The 18,409-nt window shown below is 52.4% G+C and overlaps 1 protein-coding gene across 1 annotated transcript in view; it reads left to right on the plus strand.

Annotated features, from left to right (window-relative positions):
* Positions 1-1,246: 1,246 nt before the first annotated feature.
* The window catches only part of VDR (vitamin D receptor), a 36,076-nt gene continuing 18,913 nt past the window's right edge, over positions 1,247-18,409 (plus strand). The window contains exons 1-3 of the mRNA XM_060112088.1: positions 1,247-1,350; positions 4,225-4,372; positions 15,232-15,362. Coding sequence (XP_059968071.1) covers positions 4,227-4,372; positions 15,232-15,362 — 277 coding nt within the window. The 5' untranslated portion in view covers positions 1,247-1,350; positions 4,225-4,226. The remainder of the gene's footprint in view (positions 1,351-4,224; positions 4,373-15,231; positions 15,363-18,409) is intronic.

Genomic DNA, 18,409 nt, shown 5'->3' on the forward strand with positions numbered 1-18,409 from the left:
GAAGAGCCCGGTTGGCTGGGGGGCCTTGGGCAGTACAAGCAGCAAGAGCAGAGGAGAGCCTGGCTTGGAGGAAGTGGCCACATGTCTGTGCCCTGCAGGTACCCCTCCTCCACCCACGGTCCTTGGGAGTGGGCCAGCCATGTTCACGTTATCTCAGTAGGGTCCACTGACACTTTCCTCAGTTGTTCCTTGGGGGTGGGCAGTGCCTGAGGGGGTGGTAGATGGGTCCGTGGGCTGGCAGTCTTAGGACTGGGCCCGGGTCTTGGATGCCCCTTGGGCTCTCCCCTTCTCTGCCTAGTCGGGCCACGAGGAGGCAGTGAAACAAAAGCTGGGGGTCTGAACCTTCCCCACATGGGGTTTGCCTGAAAGGCCTTTGCCAGGGTTCGGGGTCAGGTACCTGCGTATCTATTATCTCCCCAGCCACTTCCTACTGGCGTCAGGGAAGGGAGGAAGTGTGTGTGTATTTGTCTGTCTGGGTGGGCAAGTAGCACTGAGTGTGGGTGGAAGTGGGAAGGGTGAAATTCCACCAGCCCCACCTTGGTGACCCATCACGCCACTGAGACCCAGAGTCTGGACACTAGAGTCAGCCCACCTTCAGCCTTGGCCGAGGCCGGAGGTGTTGAGCATGTCTGGGGAAGAGCTAAAAGTGGCAGAAAACATCCTGTTTGAGAGCGGTGCGTTGCTGTATTTAACCCCTGCAGCACCTGCCCCGCCTACACCCAGTCTCCACAGACAGCAGATCCCAGACACCTGTCTTTGAAGCTATCCCAAGAGGCCAGGGCTAACCTGCACCATTCCCAGTTCCCGAGTGGCCTCTGCCATCGCCCGGGCACCGGTCTCCTTCCCGCCCTCAGCAGCCTGCCAGGCCCCCCTCTGGCTCTGCTTCTCCGAGCATCCCTAAAACCCGGGCGTGGGGCCGTGGGAGCAGTCGCGCTCCCTTGGAAGAAGCCCACCCTCCCCTCCTAGCACTCTCTGGTGCGCTTTCCATTTGCCCCTGTGCTGGATGCCACTCCAACTCCTTCCCGCTGCTCTTGCTGCCCCCGGCCTCAACGGAAGGCTGTTCCTGGCTGCCAGCTGGGCTCCCGCCCCTTCAGTCCTCCCAATGATGACACCGCATGTCTGCCCCCAACAGATCACTTCCGTCAAGTTTTCAGTCCCTGATCTGGGGACTAAAGCCCCTGGAAGGAGCCTCTCATCCTGCTTGATGAGCTCTCCAGCGGTGAGGTCAGCGCTGAGCTGTAAAGTGCTTCCCCCGTTTCATTTCAGGGTCCTTCTGGTTGGAAGCGTCTGCGAGCCCTCACAGAAGGGCGCCTCTGCGCGCGACTTCCCTTCCCTCCTTTGCTCCTTCAGGTGGGTGTTTCCTCCTCAGCCACAGCCTCCTGGCTTTCTGTTATGGGGGGGGGGGGGGCGAGGGGAGGTGGGCATGGGAAGGCGGCGGGCAGGGGGAAGAGGAGATATTCCCTTGCCCTTGGCAAACGTGGGTCGGTCCAGTCCTGTGTTAGCAGAGTCCTCAGCAGCCCGCGGCGGAGACCTGGAGCCAGGCTGATCGGGGTGAGGCCTCAGAGGGAGGGGCTTGCAGATGCCCAGGCCAAGACCCCAGGGGGCCATCCAGCATGGTGAGGTTTCCTATCCAGCTCCCAACTCCTTTCTCTTTCCTGCCCTCCACGGTCTCTGCCTGTCACTCCTGGCACTGCCAGATCTCAGGCCATATGTGCCTGGGACTCTTCTCCACCTCTGGACTCTTGGTCCTGGGCCCTGGCTTCTTGGTAGCAGCGCATAACCCCAAGCAGGGCTGAGCTGTCTCTCAGCTCACCTGAAATTGTCCTGTTCACTCTGGGCCTCTGGCTGCCGGGTCCAGCCTTCTGTCAGGCCTAACCCAGTGCCTGGGGTCCCACCCCCGGGCCAGGAGCCTTCCTGCCATCACTCTCTTGCAGGAAGGCGCAGTTGCCCGGCTGTGGTGTCGTGTTGTTTCAATTCTCTTGCATCAACACATCTCCAGTGAGCCCAGATGATGCTGAATACTTGTTGTACTGATCTGACTGATTTCCTTCCACCCTCACATTTAATTTCTCTTTTTTCCACCAAATCCACCGGATGTTTGGTCGCTGGATGACACAGACTCTGTAGCAACATCACGATGACTGGGAATTGCATCATCTCAGCTGACCTGGGGTCAAGCCACAAGCATCCTAGACAGTTTCTCTTCTTGCCCCACAATGGTATTGGGTCTCTGGGATCCCTGCCCACGTCTGGGATGTGGGTGACACTCCAGGAGCCTGGAGTCAGCCTGGACTTAATATGGGCTATAGGGACAGTGTTGACAAACCCAAAGGCACTCTCTTTTATTTTTAGTTGTTTTACAGTTATGCAATGTTTTATGTAGCATATCAAACAGAAAATAGAGTTTTAGTAGTAGTAATAAGAATAATAAGACACTGTATACCTACCACTCAGAGAGATGGAATATGGCTGCTGCATAATGCCTCTGCATGCCCTCCCCAATCTTACTCCCTCAAAAATTTCTGTGAATCATTCCTTTGTTCTTTTTTTTTTAAAGTGTTTCTCTCTCTGTCTCTGCATGTGTATATATATAAACATTATTGTTTAACAAGTATCAACCTAGCTGTGATAGGGATGGGCAACAGGGTCACTATTATTACTTTAAAGTTCCCAGGAAAAGAAGAGCTGAAAGAGAAAGTTAGGGGATCCAATACATCTGTCTGTGATCAGGGCCCCTCTGCCCCTACAGGACTGACAATACCTGTCCTTATCTGTCCAGCTTCCTTTGTTTGGCTTGAAGCTCTTGGTGAGATTTTTCTTTTTGTAAAATTAAGTATTCGTTTTGTGCACTTTGTAATTATAGGTGCTAGAAAACCTCAATGTTTGGGCTTCTCTGGGCCTCATTTGTAAAAACAAGTGATAATAATAGTACTTGCCTCATTGGGGTGAGATGAAGATGGACTGAAATAAGACCTTACCAGGCATTGTTGTGTCAAACCTCAGCTCAGATTGAGAGCCTAGTCATTGGAAAGAAGCTTGGAGCTTCCCAAGGGCCCCCGGAAGCTACCTCTCTCCCTTCAGTGGGAGCACGTGGCACCAGGGTAGGAGTGGGCAGGGTGCTTGTCCCCTCACCACTGGCTTTCTCTCTTGTTTCTCTTCTGTCCTGAGGGACCCTCCTGCCCTGGAGCCAAGGCACTTAAACCTGTGACAACCCATGTGAGCACTCAGATAAAAGTGGGAGGAAGCAGGGTCTGAAACCATTTCAGGGAGGCAGGAGGGACCCCAGAAGCAGCTCTGAGCTGCCAGCAGTGGGGATCAGGGGCAGCGGGTGAAGCCAAGGCCCCAGTTTGCTCAAGGGAAGACCTGTCAGCAGCTTCCTGAGAAGGATCCCCCAAAGCTATATATTTTGTTCCCTCTATCTCTTTCCCCGCTTTCTTCAAGTGTGAAATCCATCTCTAGATAATGCCTATTTGTAAAAGCCATCTCTGAAAACAAAATTAGTTCACTGTATATGACTCACATTACTGAAAAAAAAAGAGAGAGAAAAAGACTGATGAATTTGGTACCAGGACCGCAGGGGCACAAGTCCTGTCCATCCTGAGCTGCAGGGCGGCGAGGACCTGGCACGACAGGGTCTGATTTGGGCACATAGTCTATCCTCTTCCCCTCGCCCTGAAGGAAAGAGGGGCTGAGGGTTTCCCTCTGCGTTGGAGGCTGTCGGAGGGCCCTCGTCCCTCCTGGAGGGGACACTAGGCGAGAGAGTCCTCTGACCTGCGGCAGGTCCCCCTCTGAGGTGGAGCTGAGACCAGTGGCGTGTGTATGTTCATTCGCATAATCCTTCCTCTCACCCGGTGAAGAAAAACGCATTCTTCAGATGAGGACAGTGGGGTGCAGAGAGGCTGAACATCTCGCCCAAAGTAGCCCAGCCTGTAGGCAGCAGGCACAGCCTCTGCTCCCTGGCACCTTGGTTCCAGGCCACGCTGTGAGCATCACTGCAGTGCCCCTCCACAGTTTTGCTCCGAACTGGGTTAGGAGTCCGCCTTCTGCTCGAGGCCAGCGGAGTGTCAGGAGGGTGAGCTGGGGACCGAGAGCCACGCAGGGAGGGCACCAAAGAATCCTGCTCCGGCCTGGGCGCCGGGGAGCTGCCCAGCTTTGCTGAGCTCCTGGCGGAAGGGCCGCCAGCCGGCCCTGGCACTGTCTCACCCCTGCCTGCTGTCCTTGCAGGGATGGAGGCGATGGCAGCCGGCACTTCCTTACCTGACCCCGGCGACTTCGACCGGCACGTGCCCCGGATCTGCGGTGTGTGCGGAGACCGAGCCACCGGCTTCCATTTCAACGCGATGACCTGCGAAGGCTGCAAAGGCTTCTTCAGGTAAGTCCTCCCCAAGGGCGACGGGAAGGAGAGGAACAGGGTTTCCCAGGGTACCCTGCATTTTCCGTGTCTCCTTCCCTACCAGGCCCGGGAACACGCCAGCTCTCACAGCCCCCAGGGGCGATAGGGTCTCGAGGCTGTCTTCTTCCTCCTCTGCCCTCAGCTCCAGCTCGTCCTCTGACCCCCTCAGAAACTGCTTTCCTGAGGTGCCATGTAGGTCCCCATCCTTCCATTACCCCTTGACCCGCAGCCCTCTGCACCGACCCACGTGTCTGTCCGCCCGGAGCAAACCTCCTATCAGCTGATGATCACAGCTTCCTAATCCAAGAGACCGGCATGGCCTCGGGGAGGCCCAAGAACTTGGCCTCAGAGCTTGCCCTCTCCCCACCCCCCATCCAAATCAAACCATTCCCTGGAACAAGGGAAACTGCATCCCTGATTGGACCTCCATAGTTGATCTGTTGCCCAGATCTGCATCCACGGCTTCCTTGTCCCAGGTTGGAAAACCAACCTCAGAATGCTCAGGAAGCGCAGGCGTTCCTGTTTGGTCAGGGCCAGTTTCTCTATGAGCAGCCTCCTCTCTTCTCATGTGAGCCCAGCATTACCAGTGTAAACAGTATGGGAAAGTACTAGAAAGGCTAGACAAAGGCTGTTCCCATCCAGAACCAGGGAGGGAGGATAGAGAAGTGATGCATTACAGGATGGGATTGTGAACCATGAGAAATTAGCATTTGGCATATTTTGGAGAGAGAGAAAGAGAGAGAGGGAGAGAGAAGCCTGCAAGAAGGTGACCAAAAAAGAGCTTCTGTATAATAGTCTTGTTGGAGGTGAGTAAAACTAAGGGCAAGGCTTTAGCCATCAAAGAGCGGGAAGAGTCAATCAAGTCCAGAACAAGGACTCCCATTTCCCTGAACGGGCATCGAGGGCAGGGTGAATCAGAGGCCTCGGGATGTCTGTGGTGCTCCCCTCCAGGTCGGGGACCCCTGGGCTCGGGGACTCACCTGCCCTCTGTCTCGGGAGCTGGCAGGCCCGGAGTTTCACTGCCTTGAGCAACCACTGGGCCGCGGGCAGGGTTTCTGTCGGTGCTAACTGCCTGTGTGGCCTGTCACTGGTTGCCTACTCAGCTCGGGAACCAGACCGGCAGCGTCGCTGGTTCCAGGTCCTGTTGCCACGTCTCTTGTTCCTCTGGCCTGAAGCCCGTGCTTTCTGGAGGGTGGGCCTTCCCAAGCCCAGGCCTTGTGTCCCAGGTGCCACCTGGACCCTTTGCTGCCAGGGCCTGGGGATGGGGGAGCTGCCTTCAGAGTGAAAATGGAGAAGGAGTCTGCGTGCTCGCATCAGGGCCTGCTTCCCATCTTAAAACCAGGCAGAAATGTGTGAGCTATAGTGCTACCGTGCCGTTAATTAATTGTCTGTCTTTGCTCAAATCTCTCGACTTCTCTATGTTTCAGTTACCCCAACTAACCACATGGGTGTATAAATACCCGACCCCTCTAGTATATAGAATAAAATGAGGATTAATGAAATAACGTATACAAAGGTGTTTTGAGAAACAAAGCACAATAGAAATATCTACATATTTGAGCCTGATGGTTCAATACTGACGTCCTTTGTGGAACCTTGCCCTAATAAACAAAAGTCTCTCCAGCCATCCACCCTCCTTCCGTTTTCTCTTTCACACACTGCCTCCCGGATTTTAATGAGCATCTGTGATCCGAGCATTGGACTAGGAGCTAGGGACGTGGAGACCCAGACAAAGGTCATAGCTCGTCAATCTGTAACCCAAACGTCTCCAACTGCTCTCAGGGCTGTTTGGTTGATTCATGGACCCCACCCCAAACCCCCTCTCTTTCCAGGTCACCACCCACTGGGATTCTGCTCTGAGAGATGGGACTCTTAGGTGGCTGCTTATTGGATTATGACATGTGGGAGTTCCTCACTAGAGAAGCTCCGACCCCTGTGCACCTGGGCTTGCTGCCCTCAGACACACCACTAGGCGGTGAATCCTTGGGACAGACCCATTAGGCATCCGGGTGGAGGCAGGACAGTCTCCCTCATGTCCAGAGCCAGGTGTGGGAGATACCAACAGGACAGGGATGGCAGGTTTGCACATTCAGGGCACCACGGACCAACAGTGTGGCTTGCTGCACATGGGCATATTATGCTACTGTAACCCAGCCTTAGCCCCTATCTCTGAGATGCCTCAGAGTTCTGCTGCTGGCTGATGGCCACAATCCCTGCCTGCAAGGCCTGACATTACCAGCAGCAGGCTGCTTTTATCTTGTTACCCTGACCTCGGTCTACCTTATATCTTTACTATCTCTGCCTTGATGACTGAGCCAGGCTGCACTATCTGAAGAGCCAACATCTCTGTTGTTTGGCTTGAATTTTGTTTTATAAATACACACACAAACGCACACATGCATGCACGCACCGTTGATCTTCACTGTTTGTGGAGTCCGTATCTGCAAATTTGACTACCTGCTAAAATTTACTTGTAATCCCCAAATCAATACTTGAAGCACTTTTGTGCTCATTTGTGGACACGTGCAGAGTGGAGAAAAATTCGAGTCTCCCAATGCACACATTCCCAGCTGAGGCCACGCAAGACATCCTGCCTCTGCTTCAGCTCTCACGCTGTAAACAAGTGTCTTTTTCTTGGTCTATTTAGTGCCACCCTTTTTGCATTTTTGTACGTGATGGTGATTTCACTGTTCAAGATGGCACCCAAGCCTGGTGCTGAAATTCTGTCAGGTGCTCCTAAGCACAGGAAAGCTACAAGTTGCCTTACAGAAAAAAGACGTGTTAGACAAGCTTTGTTCAGACGTGAGCTATAGTGCTGTTGGCTGTGAGTTCAATGTTAATGAATCAACAATATGTGCTAAATGAGGTGCCTTTAAACAGATAACACACATGAAACAAAGTTATGTACTGATGGATTGACGAAAATGTTGTGACCAGAGGCTCTCAGGAACCTAACCCGTATTCTCTTAGGAGCGATGGTTCAATATTTGCTGATGGTTCAATATTTGCTTGATAGAACATAACTACCTCGAATAACAAGAATAGACTGTCTATATGTAATTTCTTCTCTTCTTTCCCCCCCTTCCCCTACTTCTCCTCCTTTGCTTCGTACAAATTCTGTTTGATATTCTTCCACTTTAGTCTATTTCAAATAGTTGTTCGAGAATTCCATTGTCACTTATATCTGTTTGTGAAATCTTGATGCTGGGAAGGAAGGCCTCTGTCAGTGGGAGGTACTTCTCTGTGTCGGGTACCACATCCTTGAGAACACAAGTCCTTGCTGTCAAGGAGCTCACTCAACCCCACAGTAGCAGTTCTCAAGGCAAGAGCATTACTTCGGTGTTGAGTCATTGGCTATTTTCTAAGCCCTGGGGTATAAGCCCACTTGACCATTTAGTGTTTGATTGACTTCTAAGTCAAGCTAAACCACTCTAGAAGCTAGAGCTCTGGTCATCCCAGCAGGTCCAAGACTCATAATCAAACCGAAGTGTGATTATGGGGGTTGGTCAGTTCTATTGATCCATGGTCAGAAATTAGAGACTATTGCCGGCCAATTCCTCCTGCAAGTTATTTCATGTTGTTTCTGCTTCTTGCTCCTCTGGAATACATGTACTTACTCAGAGAAAGATTTCTAGTGTGAATAAAAGATTGGCATGGGCAGGCTTCTAGATGGTTATATGTCTTGGTAATAGGTTAACAACCAGAGCATAAGCAAGAGACATAGGAGGAAAATATGTAAGCCCACTACAAAGCATGTATATATACACACACACACACACATATATATAGTGATGATCTGTGGATGTGGATGAATCTCTGGTCATGAATGGCTTTGTCCAGAGTTTGATATAGGGGAAAGGTGTAAAGGACAGAAAAGAAAAATCAGAAAGACCCTTTTGATGAAGAGAATGAAGAATACTGGTGACGTTTAAGAGGTGGACTTGGAAGGCAAGGTTGAGAAACAGATCACTGCTTGCCTCTGTATGTCGCCTCCCTCCTCTTCATCAGGACACCGTGAAGCTGACGTGCAGCAAGCACCAAGCCAACAAAGACGGTGTGGAGAAATGCCTTCTTGTTCGTGATCCCCAAGGTTCTCAGGGACCTTGTCAATGACGGGCCTTGGGGAGCACAGGCTGGTGAGGATCCAGGAACATGAGGAGTGTTCTGGCTTTCAGGAAGTTCATCCTGACAATCTTTGCGGGAGCTGTGCTGTGAAGGGCGCAGAGCAACGGGGCAGGTGTCCAGCGACTCAAAGTGCTTAAAGGCAGTAGAGTAAATAGAGAGGGGAGGGGTGGTCGCTTAGGTCATTCTGTGGGCACAAGTGAATGAGTCACCAAGAGGCTGGTGTTGCCGGAGAGAACTTTGCCCAGGTCAGCTTGGCATCTGGCCTCTCTCTGTAGCTGCTCAAAGATGTGAACGGAAGAGAATGAGGGGGTCAGCTACGGATCAGCCAAGAGTGATGTTTAGAAGCTTGGGGGGAGGAGGCCAGAATCGTTGGAGAGGGAACGCCACTGCAGGTGTCAAGAAAGGCAGCTACGGGGCTTCCCTGGTGGCGCAGTGGTTGAGAGTCCGCCTGCCAATGCAGGGGACACGGGTTCGTGCCCCGGTCCGGGAAGATCCCACATGCCACAACGGTGAGAGGCCCACGTACCGCCAAAAAAAAAAAAAAAAAGGAAAAGCAGCTACGTGGACATGAGGAAGAGGGTACATTTCTTTCTGGTCAGTGTTTTATTTCCTTAGGAAGCCAGCACTCTCCTCAGGGCTCACTGGTGTGAATTCCCTCTCGACACACGCTGGGAATCCTCTCCGTGCGATGGCAGTAGAGGTGCCAGTGGAGAGGATGGCCATATGTTATCCCCTACTTCCAACCCGCCCATCTCAGATCCTGCCTCTATCCCAGTGGCTTCTCTGTCCTACAGAAGTCCTTCAGACAGCCCCTTCTTCCTGCTCATGGACTTGGAAGGGCATACTTTTTTTTTAATATAAATTTATTTATTTTTGGCCATGTTGGGTCTTCATTTCTGTGTGAGGGCTTTCTCTAGTTGTGGCAAGCGGGGGCCACTCTTCATCGCGGTGCGCGGGCCTCTCACTGTCGTGGCCTCTCTTGTTGCGGAGCACAGGCTCCAGATGCTCAGGCTCAGTAGTTGTGGCTCACGGGCCTAGTTGCCCCATGGCACGTGGGATCTTCCCAGACCAGGGCTCGAACCTGTGTCCCCTTCATTGGCAGGCAGACTCTCAACCACTGCGCCACCAGGGAAGCCCAGAGGGCATACTTTTGACGGCTGCTCTGGCTTGGACTGAGATATGGTGGATTCATGATAAGGAGCACATAATGTAAGAATACCAGAGGCTTTGGAATCAAACAGATCTTGATTCTAATCTCAGCTTTTACACTTTTTAGCTGTATGACATGAAGCAAATTATTTAACTTTCCATTGCCTTTTTGTACCACCTGTAAAATAGGGATAATACCTATCCTAATAGGTTGTTGAGAGCATTGAAGAGAATATGTAAAGTACTGGCAGAGAAGGCTCTCAGTAAGTGGTACCTATTATCACTGTCCCTTTGTAGTGTCTGAATTTCTGAGAACAGACAGTCCTTTCCTCTCCTCTATCATGGAACCTGGAACATGTGTGACTTTATGTGTCAGCAAGGGTCTCTGATTAAAGGTCCCCGAACAGGAGTTAAATATCAGGTATGAGAAAGAAAGGGCTGGTCCGGGGGCTCTAGAGACCTTCACGTCAATCAAGGACTCTGTGAGACCTGGTTGGTGCTCAGAGAAACTGGACATTGCTCGCTGTAACTCACACAAGGACTGTGGGTCTAGACATCAGGAGCAACAATACATGAAGCAACGGTACATTTCGAGTTTCTCTGCCTGCAGAGTCCCACACCAGGCACTCCAGGCGTTGGTGTGAGATGTGCTCTTTGCTTCCAGGGTCTTGGATTCTCACTGCTTTCTTCAGCCACCCTTCAGCACTCCCTCCCACTGCCCCTCCCTGCCAGCTTCTCTCCCTTCCCTTTATTTAGTGCTTACTTTGTACCAGGTCCTGCTTCCTTTATTTAATCCTTACAGCAACCCCCTCTGTAAGGTTGTTTCCATTTTACAGATGTGAAAACTGAGGCATGGGCATGGGGAGATTAAGTAACTTACCCAAGGTTGTGCATTAGAGTTTAAACCCAAACAGATCCATCTAACCAAAGTCTGTGTTTCATTAAAATTTTTTAAATAGCTATAAAGGGTGGGGTTTTTGTTTTTGTTTTTTGTCTTTTGTCTGGTTAAGTAGTGCCTGTGAATGGTTTTTTTAAAAAGACGTAGACAGTTCAAAAGGGAACATAAGTGAAAAATGTCTCCTTCTCAACCCAATTCTCAAGCCCCTACCCAAAGGATGAATTCCTGGAAGTGCTTTACTGTGTGAAAGGCTCTGTGCACTTTATATATTGGTAGATACAGGCATACCTCATTTTATTGTGCTTTGTTTTATTGCACTTTGCAGATACTGTGTTTTTTACAAATTGAAGGTTTGTGGCAACCCCGCATTGTCAGATGATAATTAATGGTTTTTAATGATACAGTATTTTTTAATTAAAGTGTATTCATGGTTTTTGTAGATGTAATGCTACTACACACTTAATAGATCACAATATAGTGTAAACATCACTTTTATATGCACTGGGAAACCAAAAATTTGCGTGACACGCTTTATTGCGATATTGGCTTTATTGCGGTGGTCTGGAACCAAACCTGCGATGTCTCAATGTATGGCTGTATTGCCAAATTGCCCTCCAAAAAAGAGGCCTGCGGTCTTTACCACTGCTAACCTACCTTCCCTTAAAGTTGGTTTTTCTTTTTTAACCCACCTGCTGAGAACCCCTTGATGTCACCACACACAAATGTGCCCAGTGGGTCTCATTATCAGACCACACAGGCAGGCCTTTCATATCAGGAGCTCTGTAAGACATCTGCATCCAGACTGGGCTCTGGGATTTCTGTGACACTAGAGCTGCAGTGGAGACAAAACTCAGAGCTAGTATTAGGCCCCAGTTTTGAGTTTTACAAGATGTGTCTCTGCTGTCAGGGGTTACCTACTGAAAAAGGACCCTCCGGTCCCAGGCCCAAGACCCTGGCCCCAGGCGCTTGATGCTTTTGTGAGCTGCTTGTCTCATGTTTTGATGAATTGGTCTCTGTTGCAAGAATCTGTCAATGTCCTTTCTCACCCTAGCTTTCTAGAAACTGCATCTATATTTAGCCTGGTTGCACCACCCCTACCACCACCACCCCCTTCCTGAGCTGGGGTATAATTGCCAACCATCCAGAAAATGACAGGGTCCAGGCTAAGAGCGCTGCTGAGGAAATGGGCTCCCTTGGAAAGCCAAGGCTCTTGTTTCTCAAAACCAAACCAGCTCCCAGGCAATTAGTGTTAGGAGGAAGGCAGGGCAGGGCGTGGATCTTCAGGACAAAGCACAGAGCCAGGGCTGGCCAGTCTGGCTGCCCTAAGTTCTCGTGGGCAGAGGCTAGCTGACAGCCACATGTGTGCAAGTGCCCTTAGAAGGCGGGAGAACACGGAAGAACTGGGCCTCAGAGACCAGGGAAACTGTGTCCTGCCAAACAGCCATACTGGGCCAGACAAGCCAGAAAGGCTGGCTCCAGAAACCAGGCTCCGGGAAGGGCCTGGGTCTGCCTGCTGGAGTTGGTGAGAGAGATTTCCGGGCCCCAAAGGCTGACCCCACAACCCAGAGCATGATGACGTTGTTTGTGACGTGCAGCCTCCGTCTTCCCAGCCACTATCCAGCGCCTTGCCTCTGATTCTGTCTGTAGAGGAGCCACGAAGAGCTGGTTACTGTATGCTTTCACAATAATAACTTCAGAGCTCCAGTTGTTTATAGGCAGCTTTCTGCTTTGCTCAAATAACGTGCAGACACAGTACAAGGTTGGTGGGCTTCAGGACAAGGTGTGGCAACGGATGAAAATTACAGGCTGCATTCTTACCCCCTGTCTGAGACCTGCTGTGAGCCTGGCCAGTAGAATTTTTAACATCTTTCTTCCTCCCTCCCTCCCTCCCTCCCTTTCTCCTTTCCTTCCTTCCTTCCTTCCCTCTCTGTCTCTGTCCCTTTCTCTATCCCCCTCTCTCTCCCTCCCTCCCTCCTTCCCTCCTTTCTTCTCTCCCCCTTCCACCACCTCCTTTCTCTCCATCTCTCCCTCCTTGTCATGGTCTTGGTCCTCCTCCTCCACCTCTTTCAATCTCAATCCTGTTGGGCTTCATACTCCTAATATAAGGTTGAAAGCAAGGACACGGGTCCCCCTCCCCCAGTATTTTCATTTAACCCAGCTCTGCATCCTCTGGATTCCTACCCCAGCCTCTTGGAGTCCACTGCTGCTGTCAGGCAAAGTTGGGCTGAGCAGCTATCTTCCACTCTCCTGTATGTGAAAGCCAGGGTTAGGCTTCAGATTTACAACATGAGAAAGATAAAAGAAAGAGAGTGAAGTTTCAAAATCTTTTTTCCAAGCAAATTTGCAGTTGGGGGAGGTGCCCACTGGTGAGGGACAGGGGCAGGCCCCGTAGAGCCTGAGGAAGGAGAGACGAGCCTCGAAAGGACGCTGGGGCCCCCTCCCTCCTGGGGCCTCGGGAAGCTCTCAGCCCCCAGCGCAGGGATGTGAGAGGCTTTGGCTCATGGGTCTAGAGGTGCCGTGATGTGTGTTCTTCTTGGAGCCCGCGGCCCTAGAGAATGAACAGGGTGACCTCTGAGCCAGACCAGACAGTGGGTAGGAGGACAGAGCAGCCCCTCAGCTCAGCCCCCAGGCAAAATGTGTGGTTGTTAAAAAAAAAAAAAAAAAAAAAAAAGAAGGAAATGAGAGTTTGCTCTAATTAGAAACTTCTGGTCCTTGAGTAGGGTTAGAGAATTATGGGCATTCTGGGGCCCGAGCATTTGTGGTAACAGGTGGCGCCTCAAGTGGGAAGGAGACAAGGGAGTAAAAGGGGAGCCAATCTCATGTCCGGGAACATATCGATGTGCCCTGTGGTGATGACAGTATCTCATTTCAGATTAACCAAGGTGCTTCCATGTTCTTCTGTTCCCCTGGGAAGCTGTGGTAAACGTATGGAAGCACAAGGAAAAAGGCTTTCTGTTTCCATAGGCAAGAGCCTGGGATACAGTCTCTCCCTGGGGAGTCACTGCAGGGGCAGGACATGGCCTTCAGTGGGCTGGACTGGGGGCTAAACCACCCGAATAGCTAGCACTCCTCCACCTCCCCGTATTGCCCAGTCTGCTGGTGACCCCTTGGGTATGAGGGTTGTGATGGGGGGTTACCAGGGCCGAGGTCCAAAGCCAACAGCACCTGCTTCCCAGACCACTGGGTGGCCTTTGCCTTGAGCTGTGCTCAAGGGCCAGCTGCCTGAAGCCATTCGCCTGTGGGCTCAGCTTCATCGAGCTCCTTGAGTTTCTGGGTATGAAACAGTATGTCCAATCCAGGAAGCTAAAAGCTGAGCCCCACATTCCTAAGGTGCCAACTTGGGAGGCTCAACTCTTTGCTAAATCGCCTCAAGTAAGTCTCTCCACCTCAGGGGTCCTATCCATAAAATGAGGACTGCCCTAAGGGTCGTAAGACTACCTATGACTACCTGTTCCTCTAGTCTCTTCTCCCTTCTCCCAGGGGTCAAGTTGGTTTGGTCCCCATATGTCCATGTCGACTGATGAACGTGTTTGTCCTAAATCCGTATGTGTTCTAGTGAATGTGAACAATAAGTCATTTTTCATCAAAAACATAACTAGTATATGACAACAGGAGAAGACGATATCGGTAGCTCATCTCCAGGAGAGGGAAAGGGTTGAGCCTGGACCTTGGCTTCTAAGGCTTGGGTATCTCCACAGCTCCTTGGAAGATGCTGTTGCTCACAGAGAAAGTGATTCTGCCACCATCTTTCCCCAGCTAAATCTTGGCACCTGTCCTGGGGCAGAAAAAGTGGGGCCTCCCCTTGCTGGGGCTGGGGAGAGTAAGAGGAACCTCTAGGGTACAGATGCTGAGAAGCCTCTGGGGAGCTGTTCTTTATGCAGTCTCATAAACGTCCCATGTGCTGTGGCTGGGAGCAGGGGAGAAAGCCAGAATTAGGAAAATGAGCTTTTGGGCTTGCACGCATGCCTGTGCGTGCACACACATGCACACGTGTGCACACACACACACGTGTGCACACACACACAAATTTACATAGGCTGCGAGGTGGAGCGGGGGGTGCCAGCTAAGAGCTAAGAGCTCTTCGGTAGTTTTCTGTTCTTACAGAACTCTTAACTTCCTCTACCTTTTGGAAAGGCAAGGCCAAACCTCAAGGCACCCACCTGCTCATGTGGCTGCTTCTCTTTCTGGGCAGGTTGTCTGGATGTCTGAAGCTATGGTTTGGGCCCTTTCTCCCTTCTCTTTGCACCTGTGCACATGTCTGTCCCTGAACCGGGGATGCTCTAGTCACAGATCTCTGACTCTAGAAGACTTAAAGCTGAGATCAGCTTCATCGCCTCTCATGATGGCACTAAAGGCAATGAGGGCAACTCTGCAGATTTCAGTATTAAAATTTTTTTTGCTAGCTAATTCACTCATATTTCCTGTGTAATAAAAAGAAAGGGAGGAGGAGAGTACTGTAAAGGTAAGTAAAACCAATGATGGGGGCAGAATAGGAAATGACTGGGCTGGGCCGCCATCCTCCTTGGGAGACACAGAGCCCCGGGGGTGGGGGTGGGGGGCATTGGCAGGTCTCCTGATCACAGCCCTCTCAGGCCACTCTCCCACAGGCAGGGCCGAGGGGCTGGGAAGTAGGTGACCCAGCTGAGGGTCTGTGCTCTCTCCGCAGACGGAGCATGAAGCGGAAGGCACTGTTCACCTGTCCCTTCAGTGGAGACTGCCGCATCACCAAGGACAACCGCCGCCACTGCCAGGCCTGCCGGCTCAAGCGCTGTGTGGACATCGGCATGATGAAGGAGTGTGAGTTTCAGGGGCGGGGCCTGGGCAGGGCGAGGGCGGGGTCAGGGGGCAGATGGCTGCTGTTTACCCAGGTTTGGCCAGCAATGTCCTTTTGCCCTTCCCCTGTAGCTGCCGGCATTTGGGGCCTGAGTCGGGAGTCCTGGCATGAGTGGGACCAGCAGCATCAGGCAGGGAGGCTGGAACTCCAAGGTCAAAGGCCCAAGGAGTCCTGCCAGCCTTTTTAGGATCCGTGTGTGTGTGTGTGTCCCGAGGCCCAGGAAGGGCCCGTCCTGTGCGAGGCCTGTGAGGAGGGACAGGCAGGGCACTGCCTTCATGAGCCCCCCCAGGTTTGTCTTCCTCTAAGACGTCATCGCCATTCTTACAGCAGCCTCTTTCCAGGACCTTCGGGGAAAGGATGAGGCTCAAGGACCCTGGGGTTCTTTGGACTTTGGGAGAGAGGGCTGCTGTGAGTGGGGAGGGGCAGGAGTGATGGAGAGGAGAAATATTCAGAGCCTGGCTGTCATGGGGGTTCTGCCGCACCCTAGCCTTCCAGCCACTCTGGCCCAGTGAGCAGATCAGAGGGCTGGTGTCCAGGACTAGGTGGAAAGATCCTGTAAGGGGAAGCCCTAGACTCTAGGAGGACCCTCTAGATCCAGATTGAAAAAGAGGAGCGATCCTCTAGGACTTCCTGTCCAGCACTGGCATTGCAGAAGAGGACCAACGTGGCAGGTTAACATGTTCTGACCCACTGTTAAAAACAGCCCTTGGGGGGGCTTCCCTGGTGGCGCAGTGGTTGAGAGTCCGCCTGCCGATGCAGGGGACACAGGTTCGTGCCCCGGTCCGGGAAGATCCCACATGCCGCGGAGCGGCTGGGCCCGTGAGCCATGGCCGCTGAGCCTGCGCGTCCGGAGCCTGTGCTCCGCAACGGGAGAGGCCACAACAGTGAGAGGCCCGCATACTGCAAAACAAACAAACAAGCAAGCAAAAAACCCCTTGGGTACTTCTCTGGCGGTCCAGTGGTTAAGACTCCGTGCTTCCAACTCAGGGGGCGCGGTTTGGATCCTTGGTGGGGAGCTAAGATCCCACATGATGTGTGGCGTGGCCAAAACAAAACAAAACTAAGCTAAACTAAAAATAACCCCTGGACTTTGCATCTGAGCTCTAGTGCCAGTTACTTGGTAAGCAGAGTAACCATTGAATTCAGTAGACCCTGGGCAGGGCTGGCCAGGCCCTCCCTGGGCTGGAAGCAAGGGCACTGGGCTGGCCTGGTCATGGGTGCCCTCTGCACACTATTCCCTGCTCTGTGCCTTTTGCTCACCCCCGTCTGTGAACTGTACCCTGATCCCTTCCAGGGCCTAGGATGGGGGCCATGCCCTGCTAAGCTATGTGCCTGAGGAGACTCAGGAGGGACATTCAGATACAGCCACCCCTGGAGGCCCTCCTGGCCATGGAGCCAATTCTGGCGTCAGGGGGTGGGCGTTGGAGAGGTTAGGTACAGGGGAGACGTGTCTGGAACAAGGAAAAAGCCACAGGACAGGACTGAGGGGACGGGAAGTTTCTTCCTTGATGGGAAAAAATGCTGGGTTTTTGGGAAACAGAGGCGAAGTGGCGGCCCCTCGGGCCCTGACAGGCTCCCTTCTGGTGGGCCACGGCCCCTCACTCCCGATACCAGCTCCCCAGCCAACACCAGCAGCCCTAGAAGAAGCTTCCAGGCCATTGTTCCTCCTTGCCCCCATGGGAGCATGCAGGCCTGGGCACGCTGATCACTCCTAGCCCAGGTCCCCTGCCCCGCCCAACTCCTGTTTATCCTGGAGTCATGGAGGCTCAAGGCCTGGGTGCCTCATGGAGCTTCTCACACGCTGGCTTAGTGCAGCCTGCTCTGTTCAAGGTGCTAGGCTGGACGTAAACAGGAGGCAGCGTGCACCGCCCCCTGCCCCTGCCCGCTCCGAGCACACAGCCTCCACAGGGCAGGGGACCATGGTTCTAAGGCTCTAGCCAACCAAGAATGGCCCAGAGTTACACCTGGAACTCAGTAAGGCTCTGCCACAGGAGTTCTGGTCAGGGCCAGCCTCACTGATGTCCCAGAAGTGCCTCTCCTATGTCTCAGGAGAAAAGAGATGTTCCATCCGCTTAGAACAGGAAGCACACTTAGAAATCATCTGAGACCCAGAAAGGCAAAAATATTAATACCAGGATTGGAATCGGAAAGCGTGTTGGGTCTAGAATCCAACTCTTTGTCCCTCCTAGATCACTCCTGGTCCCCGGGGAGAGCACTGAATCCACCGTGCTGAGCAGGCCTTGAGTGTTTCGGGGTGCTCCCACCCCAGGAACACCACGTGGTGGGGGGCCAGCAATCCAGAAGCGGATGCCCACCCCCAGCCCCTGGTCAGCTTTGTGCCTCAGCCACGCTAATCTCAGCCTCAGTCCCTCGGACGGAGCCCCGTGCCCCCCTCCTGCTCTATGCCCAGGGCAACCCTGTGCCCACCACTCTCACCATGCTAGTGCAGGGAGCTGTGCTGAGTTAGGGATGGGCTGGCAGAGCTGTGCTTTTGGGGTCTGGGCCCCAGAGCTCCGTTTGTAATAGAAATGTTGGGCCAACGCGAGGCTTATTCCTTCCACTGCCCCAAAGGGAAGGTCCTCCAGGAAGAGCTCTATTTCCTGCCTCAGGTTAGCCAAGCTTTGGGGGGCCTGGAACTCCCCAGCTCAGGACCCTAGGAGAGCTGCTTATGTATCACCCAGGCTAGCTGTCATCCCCAAGGCCTAGCCTCCTAGAGACAACTGAGTGTCAACATTAGTAAAACCCCAGGGCACCCCAGGGCTCCCTTTGAAGGGAGCTGCAAACCCAGGCTCCTTTCTGGTGGGGACAGGGAGGTGGCCGTTTCCTAGAGGAGGCATAAGAAGCAGAGGAGATGCCTGTGGGAACTAATGTTTATTGACCACTTACTGTACCAGTGTCAGGCACTAGTACTTTATTGTTAAAGTCTGACAACAATCCCTAAATATGTAAATACTTCTGTTTTTATTTTTTGTGATAGATGAGCAAATTCAGAGAAATTAAAACAGCATGC

This window comes from Mesoplodon densirostris, chromosome 11 (assembly GCF_025265405.1).
Source record: "Mesoplodon densirostris isolate mMesDen1 chromosome 11, mMesDen1 primary haplotype, whole genome shotgun sequence".
NCBI lineage: Eukaryota > Metazoa > Chordata > Mammalia > Artiodactyla > Ziphiidae > Mesoplodon > Mesoplodon densirostris.